This window comes from Ursus arctos, unplaced genomic scaffold (assembly GCF_023065955.2).
Source record: "Ursus arctos isolate Adak ecotype North America unplaced genomic scaffold, UrsArc2.0 scaffold_15, whole genome shotgun sequence".
Lineage (NCBI taxonomy): Eukaryota > Metazoa > Chordata > Mammalia > Carnivora > Ursidae > Ursus > Ursus arctos.
This window is the reverse complement of record NW_026622819.1, coordinates 28,401,915-28,414,635: the sequence shown is the minus strand read 5'-3', so window position 1 is coordinate 28,414,635 and position 12,721 is coordinate 28,401,915. Positions and strand designations below refer to the sequence as shown.

General features: G+C 35.6%; 1 protein-coding gene across 16 annotated transcripts in view; it reads left to right on the top strand.

Annotated features, from left to right (window-relative positions):
- Positions 1 to 12,721, top strand: part of CPLANE1 (ciliogenesis and planar polarity effector complex subunit 1) — a 136,112-nt gene that overhangs the window by 14,972 nt on the left and 108,419 nt on the right. For 14 of the 16 annotated variants that reach the window (XR_007191161.2, XM_026506832.4, XM_057312202.1 and 11 more), the window contains 9 exons: positions 377 to 483; positions 2,461 to 2,617; positions 3,052 to 3,155; positions 4,350 to 4,532; positions 7,505 to 7,754; positions 7,928 to 8,083; positions 8,248 to 9,017; positions 9,766 to 9,974; positions 10,171 to 10,251. Coding sequence is in view for 15 of the 16 variants with exons in the window: in XM_026506832.4 (XP_026362617.3) it covers positions 377 to 483; positions 2,461 to 2,617; positions 3,052 to 3,155; positions 4,350 to 4,532; positions 7,505 to 7,754; positions 7,928 to 8,083; positions 8,248 to 9,017; positions 9,766 to 9,974; positions 10,171 to 10,251 (2,017 nt within the window). In the remaining variant the exon portion in view is untranslated. The remainder of the gene's footprint in view (positions 1 to 376; positions 484 to 2,460; positions 2,618 to 3,051; positions 3,156 to 4,349; positions 4,533 to 7,504; positions 7,755 to 7,927; positions 8,084 to 8,247; positions 9,018 to 9,765; positions 9,975 to 10,170; positions 10,252 to 12,721) is intronic. The other 2 variants (XM_026506834.4, XM_048224340.2) reach the window with 1 other exon arrangement.

Sequence of the window (12,721 nt, the reverse complement as noted above, 5' to 3'; positions counted from 1 at the left end):
TTTGGGGTGCCTGGATGGCACAGCGGTTAAGCGTCTGCCTTTGGCTCAGGGCGTGATCCCGGCGTTGTGGGATCAAGCCCCACATCAGGCTCCTCTGCTGTGAGCCTGCTTCTTCCTCTCCCACTCCCCCTGCTGTGTTCCCTCTCTTGCTGGTTGTCTCTATCTCTGTCGAATAAATAAGTAAAATCTTAAAAAAAAAAAAGTTACTTACTCTTTTTTTATTTTTAATTACTTATTCTTTAGCCTAATATTAAGAATAAAAATACAAGCAGGATTTCCATATTTTATTTTATTCATGATGAGAAATATATGTTCTATATATCTTGATTTATTTTCAGTTGAATTATATACTAAAGTTTATTAAATTTATCTACAGTTATTTGGAGATTGCTGCTTATGTTCATTTACTTTTTATTCTGGAGAATGTCTGAAGTTGGCATTTCTAGCAATTCGGTGGCATGAAAATGTATTTACACTTAAAGGGTAAGGTAAAGATTTCCTTCTTCCTTATTTTTTATCCCTTTTACAGCAATATTTTTCTTTCAAAAAAACATTGTAAGATTAGTTAAATGAAATGTGAGTTTGAACTTCTGAGTTTTTACAAAGCCGTTCTTCCCATAAATACTACTTTGTCATTTTAGTTTTCATTTTAAATGTTTACTTTAGAAGATTTTTCTTGTTTTTGTTTTGTTTCATTTCTTGGAATTGAGAACATGTAAAAGGTAAGAAAGACTGTGGTATAGTGATAGCTTTTGAAAAATAATTCAATTGAATTTTAAAAGGGACATGATTTGAATTTACTAGTGTACCTTTTGAATGCTCAAATACTTTTTAAATTAAAAATAGTTTTATTGGGGTGCTGGGTGGCTCAGTTGGTTAAGCATCTGCCTTCGGCTCAAGTCATAATCCCGGGGTCCTGGGATAGAGCCCTGCATGGGGAAATCCCTGCTCAGTGGGGAGTCTGCTTCTCCCTCTCCCTGCTCAAGTGCTTTCTTTCTCTCTCTCTCAAATAAATAAATTTAAAAAAATAAAAAAAAATAGTATTATTTAGGGGACCTGGCTGACTCAGTCAGAAGAGCATGCCACTCTTGATCTTGGAGTTGTGAGTTTGAGCCCATGTTGGGGGTAGGGATTACTTAAATAAAATAAAATTAAATTAAATTAAAAATAAATAAAGGTAAAATAAAAATGGTTTTATTCTAAAAAGCCCAGTAAAATACAGTGTATTAAAAGCATAGAATGCTGATATTTTTCTGTTTCTCTTCTTCATTTTCATATGCTATCAGTACTTTATTAAAGTATAATTTATATAAAGTAAAATGAATGAATCTTAAGTGTATAATGAGATGGATTTTGATAAATATATGTGTGTATAACCATCCTCATATCAAATATGGAACATTGTCACCATTTTATTTTATTTTATTTTTTATTTTTTTGTATAGAAGCTTCATGCCCAGGATGGAGCCCAATATGGGGCTTGAACTCACAACCCTGAGATTAAGACCTGAACTGGGATTAAGAGTTGGATGCTATGGGGCGCCTAGGTGGCTCAGTCGTTAAGCGTCTGCCTTTGGCTCAGGGCGTGGTCCCAGGGTCCTGGGATTGAGCCCCGCATCGGGCTCCCTGCTCCTCTGGGAGCCTGCTTCTTCCTCTCCCACTCCCCCTGCTTGTGTTCCCTCTCTTACTGGCTGTCTCTCTCTCTGTCAAACAAATAAAATCTTAAAAAAAAAAAAAAGAGTTGGATGCTAAACCAACTGAGCCACCCAGGCACCCCTATTTTTATTTTCAAGATTTGATTTTTAAGTAATCTCTACACGCAGCGTGGGGCTTGAACTTAAAACCCGGAGATCAAGAGTCACAGGCTTTTTCAACTGAGCCAGACAGGCACCCCAGAACATTGCCACTATTTTAAAAATCCTTTTCTCTCTACCTATTTAATTTCTGTAAAAATGTTTATAATAATGTAGAAATATCTGTCACGTAAACCTTTCATCAAGGCAGATGTATTTGGGGTTGACTGTGGAACATGCCATTACTAACAAAATACTGATATTGAACTTGTGTAACTGGCAACTGCTCTTTTGTGCCTTGGGTGAAACTTCTTTTTTTTTTTTTTTTTAAAGATTTTATTTATTTATTAGACAGAGATAGAGACAGCCAGAGAGAGAGGGAACACAAGCAGGGGGTGTGGGAGAGGAAGAAGCAGGCTCATAGTGGAAGAGCCTGATGTGGGACTCGATCCCGTAACACCGGGATCACGCCCTGAGCCGAAGGCAGACGCTTAACCGCTGTGCCACCCAGGCGCCCCTTTGGGTGAAACTTCTGAACAGTTGCTAAGAGGCCCCCTAATACTTGTGCACATGTAGGAATTTAGTTGGACTCAAGTTCTTTGTGATGAACTAAATATTAATTTAAAAGTTACATTTCCTATTTTCAATTATTTCATTACTTTCTTAGATCATTGCCGTACCATGTTCATTGGACACAACAAAACTGCCTTCTGTGCAATCTAGTTCCTAAATGTGAATCAGTAAAGTCAAGAGGAGCTCTCCTTTCTGCCTTTTCAAGAGATGGTGTTACCCTGGCAGTAACTCTTAATCAGAAGGACCCAAAGGTCAGTAAATGTAATCTGTCTTGGAAGTAACCTATAAAAGAGTTTAGTCCAGTTTGGAGTTCCTCGTTTTTTGATACTACTTTCTGTTTTTTAAACGTGTTTTCTGATCCAATTTAACATTGTGGCTTGGTAAAGTTATTTAAAGTAGCTGCTGTAGTTTCAAAACTTGGCCTTCAGAAGTGAAAAGAGGGTAGCAAAAAGGAAGAAAAAAGCTAAAGTGGTAACTGATGGCCTTAAAATATAGTATAAAAGAGTGAGGGGTTTTAGTTTTCAGTATTGTTTTCAGTATTATTTCATTATTAGTTTTCAGTATTTTGCCAGTTGGGAAAGACTTCCAAGATAGTTTATTGATATAATACTAGGTCTCTAGAATTAAAAGTAATGATTAAAGTAAAATAATTTAATGGTTTTGTTGTCTTTTTTTTTCTTTCTAGGCAACTCAGGTATTGTTTATAAACACACTGAATTTTGTTACTTTCTGTGGTAGCCTGAGAGGATGTAGTAATAAGAATCCTGTGGTCCCAGCTACACTTATCAGGTAAGAACTCTGTGTTTCTACATAGTGTTTTTATTTTCCAATAGCTTAATAAGTTTAAGGCTCTGATAATTCAAAAGGTATCTAAATAGGTATTTAAATAGATAATGCAATTTACTTTCAGGATTTGTGCTTGATAAATTCTAAAAATTGCTTTATGTAAGGAAAATCTTACTTTTAGAAAGGGTCTTGGTAGGGTGAAAGATACATGAACATATTTTCTTTTCTCTTTTATTTTTTCCTGTGTTGTCTCAGGAGGAGTGGAATTGCAAGTGGGTAGGGAAATATTGAGCTTAATTAGAGACCAAAATGAAAAAAACCTGGATTGGGAAAACCATTATATACTCAGGGAGGCTGAGGTGTTAGTTTTTAAACAAAGTTGGCATGCTCTGCATATGGGTTAACAGCAACATAAGTCAACATAAGTCGTGATTTTGGATGGCACATGACTACCAGATTTCCTCTTGGACTTCTTAATTTCCTTTTCTGAACACCTGTGCTGTTCTCTGAATTTCCAGAGTTTTCAGGTCTGTCTAGCTTTGCCTCTTCATTTTCTTTCCCTCTCCAAAGTTCCTTTCTAAAGGTATTACTCATTGTTATATCTGAAATTAATATAACATCATGTATCAACTATACTTCAATAAAGTAAGTAAAAGTATTACTGGTCTCAGTGCATTGGTCCGCTTGACTTAGAGTGTCTGTCATTATTTACATGAGGAGCTACTTTTTGTCTCCATGAAAGTTAGTATAACCAGATAGTTAAGGAGTAGTAAGGATGGCTTTGGGAGGAGGAAGTTGGCTGCTGTGTGGAACTCTGTCAAGCTGCAGAGAGGACAGGCATGGTATTTAAATCTATCAGTGGATTTGGTTGCAGACACCAATATGATCAAAGTTGTTCTAATTATAATGTGAGTGGCTGAAAAGCTTAACTCTTTTAGGGAGTATTTTCATCTTATCATTTGCTTATGTATCTGTGAATTTCTAATTGCTTTGTTGTATGGAGTACATATTTATGAGCAAACATCATTTTTTCTTACTTTTTTTCTGGGAAGTAAAATAAAAAAATGTATGTGGCAGTTGCCTACTATTCATTCTTTTTCCCTTATTTTTGAAGTGTTTCACCCTTGCTTGGCCATTTTAAATTGTGAAAGACATTGTAGAGAGTCCTTTCTAAGCATACTGTCTTGCTTTTTCTAGGTCCTACTGGGTAGGTGATACCAGCTGGACTCATGATAGTCTTTTTCTGGCTTGTATGTTAAAACGCGGCTCCCTGGTTTTATTGGCCTGTCAAGGTGAATTAGTAACATTAATTACATTTGGTTGCTCCATAGAATTTGGGCCAGCAGAATTTATTCCTTTTCACCCACTAATAACATATAGGTGAGACCTTTGAATTCTTTTAATTTGTTTACAGAAGGTTTTCTTCTTTGGTATTACTTTACTATGTATTTTTTAAAAATAATTTTGTCTTTCAAATTGTCTTATTCTTTCTTTGAGTCTGTCATCTCAATATCTGTTTCTTATTTATAGTTTTCTTCTATTTCTTTTTGCTTAATCCTGGTGAAAATTTGACATTGTGACTATGTAAGTATAAGTTATTTAAATATTCAATAACACTGATAAAACATTTATCTTCTTTTATGTAAAAGTTCAAAGAAGTATGATATGTCTTTTATTATTTTAAAAGAAGAGCACTTAAATAAATAGTAACTCAAACTTAACTTGGCACTTGGATTTATCTGTTTTTTTCCCTAAAGGGAAAAAAGGAAAAAGTTGTGGGAAGTGGATAGAAGACTTTAGAATTTAGCTGTATTTTAATTTTTAATTGTGGGTTGGGGTAGCAGCTTGGCTTTGGAGTCAGATGAAAATTCAAATCTTGGTTCCTCTACTTAATAGTTGTGTGATTTTGGGTAAGGTATACTTTAAGCCTCTGTTTCTTTTACTGTGAAATGAAGATGACTCTATCTCTTAGGGTTGAGAGAATGAAGTAAAATAATAAATAGTAATAAATTGCTTAGCACAGTTCTGATATAAAGTAAGTGCTCAGTAAATATTTGTTGTTATTGTTGTTGATATTAGCTATAACCTGACTTATATACATAGGTATTTACAGTACAAAAAAATTGGAAAAGTCCTTTGAAACAAATCCATTGCCATTGCCTCACAGAAAGGAAATTTAGGAGTGGTGTGTCCTTGATTATATTTAGCAAAAAAATGATGCTTAATTTTCAGTATTAGAAAATTCTAATTGAAAAATTTGTCACTTCCTGCAGTGAAAGTATTTTTTCTTTATTTTTTATGGTCTATTTCATAATTGACTTGAATTTCCTGATATTCTTCTTTAAAATTAATTTAGGACCTTTTAAAATGAATTACTTTTTCTGGTTATGAAAGTAATACATATTTATTATTTAAAAAATAAACTAAAAAATCAAATGCTATAAAACTAAATAGTATAGAAAATGAAACACTCTTGTAATCCTGTTCCTCCCAAATAACAATTATTAACATTTTAGTGTGTTGTCCTCCAAATTAAAAAATACATGTATGGCATTTATAATAACAATATTAGTTTCTTTTTTAAAACAAAAGTTCTTTGATATATACTGTTCACTATTTTGCGCTTTTTTTTGCCCATTTTTTATAATTTTTGTTATATTAGTCACCATACAGTACATCCCCAGTTTTTGATGCAATGTTCCATGATTCATTATTTGCATATAACACCCAGTGCACCATGCAATATGTGCCCTCCTTAATACCCATCACTGGCCTATCCCAGTTCCCCACCCTCCTCCCCTCTGAAGCCCTCAGTTTGTTTCCCAGAGTCCACAGTCTCTCACAGTTCATTCCCCCTTACGTTTACCCCCACTTCATTCTTCCTTTCCTTCTCCTACCGATCTTCCTATTTCATATGTTCCATAAATGAGTGAAACCATATGATAATTGTCTTTGTCTGCTTGACTTATTTCATTTATCCCAAAGATACAGACGTAGTGAAGAGAAGGGCCATATGCACCCCAATGTTCATAGCAGCATTGTCCAGAATAGCTGAATTGTGGAAGGAGCTGAGATGCCCTTCGACAGATGACTGGATTAAAAAGATGTGGTCCAGGGGCACCTGGGTGGTGCAGTCATTAAGCATCTGCCTTCGGCTCAGGGCATGATCCCGCTGTTCTGGGATCGAGTCTTGCATCAGGCTCCTCTGCTGGGAGCCTGCTTCTTCCTCTCCCACTTCCCCCGCTTGTGTTCCCTCTCTCACTGGCTGTCTCTCTCTGTCAAATAAATAATTAAAAAAAAAAAAAGAAGATGTGGTCCATATATACAATGGAATATTACTCAGCCATCAGGAAGAACAATTTCACAACTTTTGCAGCAACATGGACAGGACTGGAGGAGATTATACTGTTTTGCTTTTTTGATTTAACAGTTTATATTATACATCTTTCCATGAAGTAGTTTTTTAATGTTCGATAGATTCTTTGTGGTGTGTACATTTTGTAATTAACCAGTGTCCTGTTGTTGATCATTTAGCTAAAAAAATCTGTATTTGAATAGTTTCCTAACCAGGAAGAGATTATAATATATCTTTGATTATTTGTTCTCTTATTTTAAAGCCCCAAACTTAATAAGAGTGATATTAAGTAATCAGAATCAAACATATACCAATGTAACAGTAAATACGTACATTTATGTGGAAACTCAGTCAAATTTAATTTTAAGCTGGTAAATTTTACTCACTGCCATCTTTCCCAAATGTCTTTCTCAGTTTTTTTTTTTCTTTCTCCTCCTTTCTTTTGAGAGAGGGAAGGGCAGAGGGAGCAGGAAAGAGAATCCTAAGCATGCTCCACGCCCAGCATGGATCCCTACTCAGGGCTCGATCCCACAACCCGGAGATCATGACCTGAGCTGAAACCAAGAGTTGGACACTCAACCAACTGAGCTACCCAGGCGCCCCTTTTTTCTCATACTTAATAACAAGTATATTCATAACTCATAATTATATTCTTATAAGTATATTTAAATATATGGTAAGAAGGAAGGTTAACTATTTAATTCTGTAATAGTAAAAATGAACTGCCTTAATTCTCTGAAATAGTTTGAATAAAACTAAATTAAAAACAAAACAGCAAATGGCACCATTCGGGAGTATTTAAAAAACATACAAACCTACATATTATGTAATCATTTATGTTTTCCTTACAGATATATACAATTTAATGTTACTATATTTAACTGTCTTTTTTATCATTTTGTAGCTTTTAATTGTTTTGCTTTTCTTTGGAATAATAGGATTGTTTCCTTTAAGATTTTTCTCTTACTAATTCTTTAATTTTGTGTTTGTTTGCTAGACCACAGCAGTTTACATTTCAAGATTCAAATAATTCTGTAGATTCATCAGCTTCTGATAGTGACCCTATGAGACAGAGATTTTCTATAAAAGCACACTCACGGTTACCCTACCTCATTATTTCTGATGGATACATGGTCACAACCCTTCGATTTGTTGATAACCTGTCTCCATCAGTGCTCATGAGATCCCTTCTACTTGATTCAACCCAGAGGCTTGAGAACACATACCAAAGTATGATATTGTCTAAGGTATAGTGCTTTTTGGTATAATTGGTAAAAGTTGGCTTCTTAGTTTTCTCAGATTTAAAACCATAGTGACAGTAATGTCCTTGGATTGTATACAGTTGTCTATAGAACTTTTAACTGCTTGTGATAGAATTACAGATAAAATTTTACTCTTGGAAATCTTTTATTTTCTACAGCCAAAAGGCAAAGGGCTGAACTTGCGATCACTGGATTCCCTGAGATGTAGCCTGTTAAAACACCAAGGAAATCAAAGTTTAGCTGATTCTACTGTCCCCAGATTCTTACAGGCAGAAGAAACAATGAAGTTAAATGAAAAAACAGCAGATTCCCAGGTACTTAGCAGTGTTTTATTTACTTTGAACAGTTACATATTGACTTTATTCCAAGAAACACATACTGTTTTTCTCTTGTTAAAGGGGGAGAAATTTGAGAACACCAGTGATTTTACTTATAAGGTATTAAATGGCATTAAGTATTTTTTTCACTCATGTTTTAGGATTTTGAAGCAGAAGAAACTAATGAAGGCAAACACTTTCCAGACAACTTATTCTCACTTTGGAACCAAAAAAATGATCCGTTGTTCAGTAGTATCAAGGAGGGAAGATTGGAATTTGCATCTATGTTTGATACAATACATGCAAAGGATAATATCAAAGAGACAGATAAAACCATTACAGAACTGCATTCTGTCCAGAAAAATCTCCTTGCAGCATGGGCTATAGGAATTTCAAAAAATGTGATGGAAAAAAATGTAATGTTAAATTACACAGTAGTTTGTATCACTCATTTTTTCTACATTCTTCAATTTATAAAATGTCCTTTCCCCAAACTAGATCTTTTTTTAAGCAAGAGCACAAGACAAAATGCATGGGTACTTTGTATCTTTCAATTTTTTCATCAGTGTTTATCAATCCAGTATTGGGATATGAGATACAAACAAGATGTGGGACATTTGGTAAAGCTGACCTCAAATACTATAAAACTTTTGCTGACTCAGCAACAACAGGGTCAGTTATTTTCAGAGAAGCTTTTGGCTTGTTTTCATTTACTTAAAATGGTAGCTCATAATTTAAATGGCATATACATTCTCCAACCTGAAGTTATTTCAGCATCAATTGATGGAAGTAGAACAGCAGACCAAGAGAAATTGGTGGTTCCCATTTTTCAAATGTTTCAAGATAGTGATTCTCAGGAAAACTGGTCTTGGAACTCATCTTTCAAGATTCATCCTCAAGTAGCAAATCTTGCTCAACAACCAGGACGCAGGTATAAGTACTTTATATTAGGGAACCATCAACATTATAGATGTATTCCTTTTTGAAAAATTGAGATATAATTCCCATACTGTAAAATTCACTATTTTAAAGTATAAAATTCAGTGATTTTTAGTATAGTCACAAGGTTGTAGAACTATTAGCACTAATTCCAGAATGCCCCCCCTTTTTTTTTTTTTTTTTTAAGATTTTATTCCTCTATCTGAGGAGGAGGAAAGGGGAAAGAATCCCAAGCAGACTCCTCCCTGAGCCTGACGCAGGGCTTGATCCCATGACCCAGAGACCATGACCTGAACAGAAACTAAGAGTTGGATGCCCAACTGACTGAGCCACCCGGGCACCCCTCCAGAATGTTTTTATAATCCCCAAAAGAAACCCCGTATCCATTACCAGTCAGCATTAATAAATTTTTATATTATTTTAAAATATTTTAGGATTTATGCCAAATTTTATTCAACACATGTATTTTATTAGTCTTAGGCAGCCATGATACATGCCCAACTACTGAATGATTTTGGTTTAGGTGAGCACTATAGAAAAATAACCATGAAGGTTTAAAAAATGCATTATGCATTTTTTGATCAGTGAGCTTTGTGCTATATTTAAATCTGATCAGTTTATATATATGTTATTATATCAGTGAAGAATACAGGCAAAAATAATAAGGCTAAATAGGAGGCTGTACTTGTTTTTATTCCTAGTCAAATTTGGTTTTGGTGATCACTTAATTTTGTGTGCAGATTGATTGTTCTCTGGAGAGTGTTGTACAAAAAAACTTTATGGTATCAGACACAATTAAGTCAAAGACTTCCTGAAGGTGACAGACAGTTAACTGAAAAGATGACACAGGAAGCATCTACTGTCAAGGCTCTGTTATGTCATATCCAGGCTAACTTACAGACTGCTGGAATTCACTTGAACCAAGCCTCGGAACTTAAATCTATCAATGGTCAGTAGTTTATAAACATTTTCTAAGTCTGTGAATAAGCAATATAGTTAGTTGGGCCTTGATTTTTATTAATTGGTTGCGATTGTTTTTCAAAATAGTTTCTGGCTGAGCTATATCCACTAAATTTTAAAATGAAGTAAATTTTTATAAAGTAATGTCATTAACCATGACAGATTGTTGGTTAAAAACTTTGTAGGTGAAGAGTGTTTCCTGTTAGGATCCTATGAAAAATCTGTTCAACTGTGGAAGAAAGCTCTACAAGAAACCCAAGAGAAAGGTAGGAGAGTGTTAAAAAATAATAGTCGCCATTATATTGGTAGGAATGTATTTTGGCATGCTGTAGAGCTTAAAAATAATTCCAGGTTTCTGAGTGCTCACAATTTCTTAATGCTCAAATAGAATACACAATGGTAGGCACCTTAACTGTCAGAAACACCTATTTAAAATTATTTTTAGTCTTGGAATTTGTAGCACCAAGAATTTTTTCTGTTATCTATAGATAAGGCTCCTTCTGTCCTTTTTTTGGTTAGTGATGGGAGCTGTGATTGATGGGGGAAAAATGAGATTTAGATTCTAAATAAAAATAATGTTTTGTTTTTTTGGCTATTTGCCCAAACTTAGAGAAACATGGAGCTAAGGATTTCCTGTGAGTTAGACTGTTGGGTTAAGTATGGGCTTCATGGAATTTTTAATGAGACTAGAGGAATGTAGGTTCTAGAAACTGGTGATAGCTGCTATGGTATTGAGGGTGTGGCTAGGATGATAGAAGTTCTCAGCTAGCGACCTTGGAGCTAGCCAGAACTGTAACTACTACATGGTCAGGTTTGGCCAATTATTAAGTTTTTTTTTCTGACTGCTTTGCATATTTCATTCATTCCCCTGTTTTTGTTTTTTTTTAAGATTTTATTTATTTATTTGACAGAGAGGCATCGAGAGAGGGAACACAAGCAGGGGGCCTGGGAGAGGGAGAAGCAAGCTTTCCGCTGAGCAGGGAGCCCGATGCAGGGCTCGATGCGGGGCTCAGTCGCAGAATGCTGGGATCATGACCTGAGTCGAAGGCAGACGCTTAACGACTGAGCCACCCACGCGCCCCCATTCCCCTGTTTTAACCAGTATTTATCAAGGACCTGCCGTGTCCCTCATGTATTAGGCACTAGGAATAACTGAAATAAATAACTTTACCCACAGTGTGGAGGAGAGATTACATTAAAAAAAAACTAGTGTTTTTCTCGTTATGTTGTTTGGTAGATGCTGGGGAAGCGCAGAAGACCACTTTGTACAATCTGAGGGTGGAGTGTAAGCATTAGTCTGCGGAAAACCTGGAGGAGTTGACATTTAAAATTGAATATAAATTAGCCAGTTAAAATAGGGGTAATTGTTTAACACATTATAAAAGCAGGAGATAGCATTATAAAAGCAAAAAGGTGTGAGAAACCATGGCAATTTGGTAAACTGGAAATTGTTTGATAGGACTAAATTATATGATAAATGTGTGCAGTATTGGGGATAGGGTGGTGAGAGCTAAGGTGAGAGGTATGTAGAGAATAGATGATAAGGAACATACTGTATGCAATGCCAAGAGGTTCAGATGTTATCTCAAAGAGATTGGGATCAGTTAGATACTTTATGTAGGAAAGATAACTTTTCAAATGAATATAGGCCATTTGGAATGATGTGGAGGTACAATGTGGAGGGTCGTTCGTAGGAATGTGGCGTAGATATGTGGGTTTCACATGGAAGCAGGAATCAAAGCGATGTCAAGAGTACTGGAGAGCAGAGGTTATACCTGACAGACAATAGGTTTGATCAGTTGGACTTGTGGCTGAGTAGATCTGGAGAGGGAAGTCTAATGTAGTTCTCACGTTTGGGGATTGTCCAACTGGATGAAGAAGTGTGGCATTCAAGGAGATGAGATGTTCTGATGGAGAAAGGTTTTCATAATGAATTCCATTATGGACCTTTACATTTAATTTCATTTCCAACTGTATCCACTAGGAATGGCTTCTGATAATGAAGACTGAAAGTAATAGTGGTTTCAACAAGAAAGAAATTTCTTTTTCTTACAAAAGGAGACCAGAAGTTGACATCTGGGGCTGATTTGGTGTTTCTGTGGTCTAATTAAGGACCTATGTCCTTTAGTTTTTCTACTTAGTCATCCTTTGTGCATTGCTTCCAATCTTAAGGCCATTACATGAGCTAAATTGGGTACTGGAACTCCAGCCATCACATCCATATTCTAGTCAGCAGGAAGGAGGGAAGCAGGAAGGGCAAGAAAGGGTGCACCTCCTAGCTGAGTTACCTCCCTTTGAGCAGCTTTTCTGGAAATTCTACATAGTGTTATCTCTTGGTCCAGAACTCAGTCATTTTTTCACATGGCCACATCTAAGTGAGAAATTGTGATCTGGGTGCATTATTTATTTTTTTAAATATTTTTTTATTTTTAAGTAATCTATACCCAGTGTGGTGCTTGAACCTACAACCCTGAGATCAAGAGTATCATGTTCCACTGACTGAGCCAACCAGACGCCCCTGGGTGCATTGTTAACCCCAAATAAAATTGGAATTCTTTTACTCAGGAAGAATGGATAAGGCGTCAGTTCTAAACACCCTTCAGATTCTTAGATGCGGTGGTCAGGGGCTCCTATCTCATTGAATAGTGCTTCTCCTGGGGGAAGTCTCATATGTATGGTTTCGTGGGATTTTCTTTTTTACCATGTTTCCTTCTGTTTTATACCATGTGTCCTTGA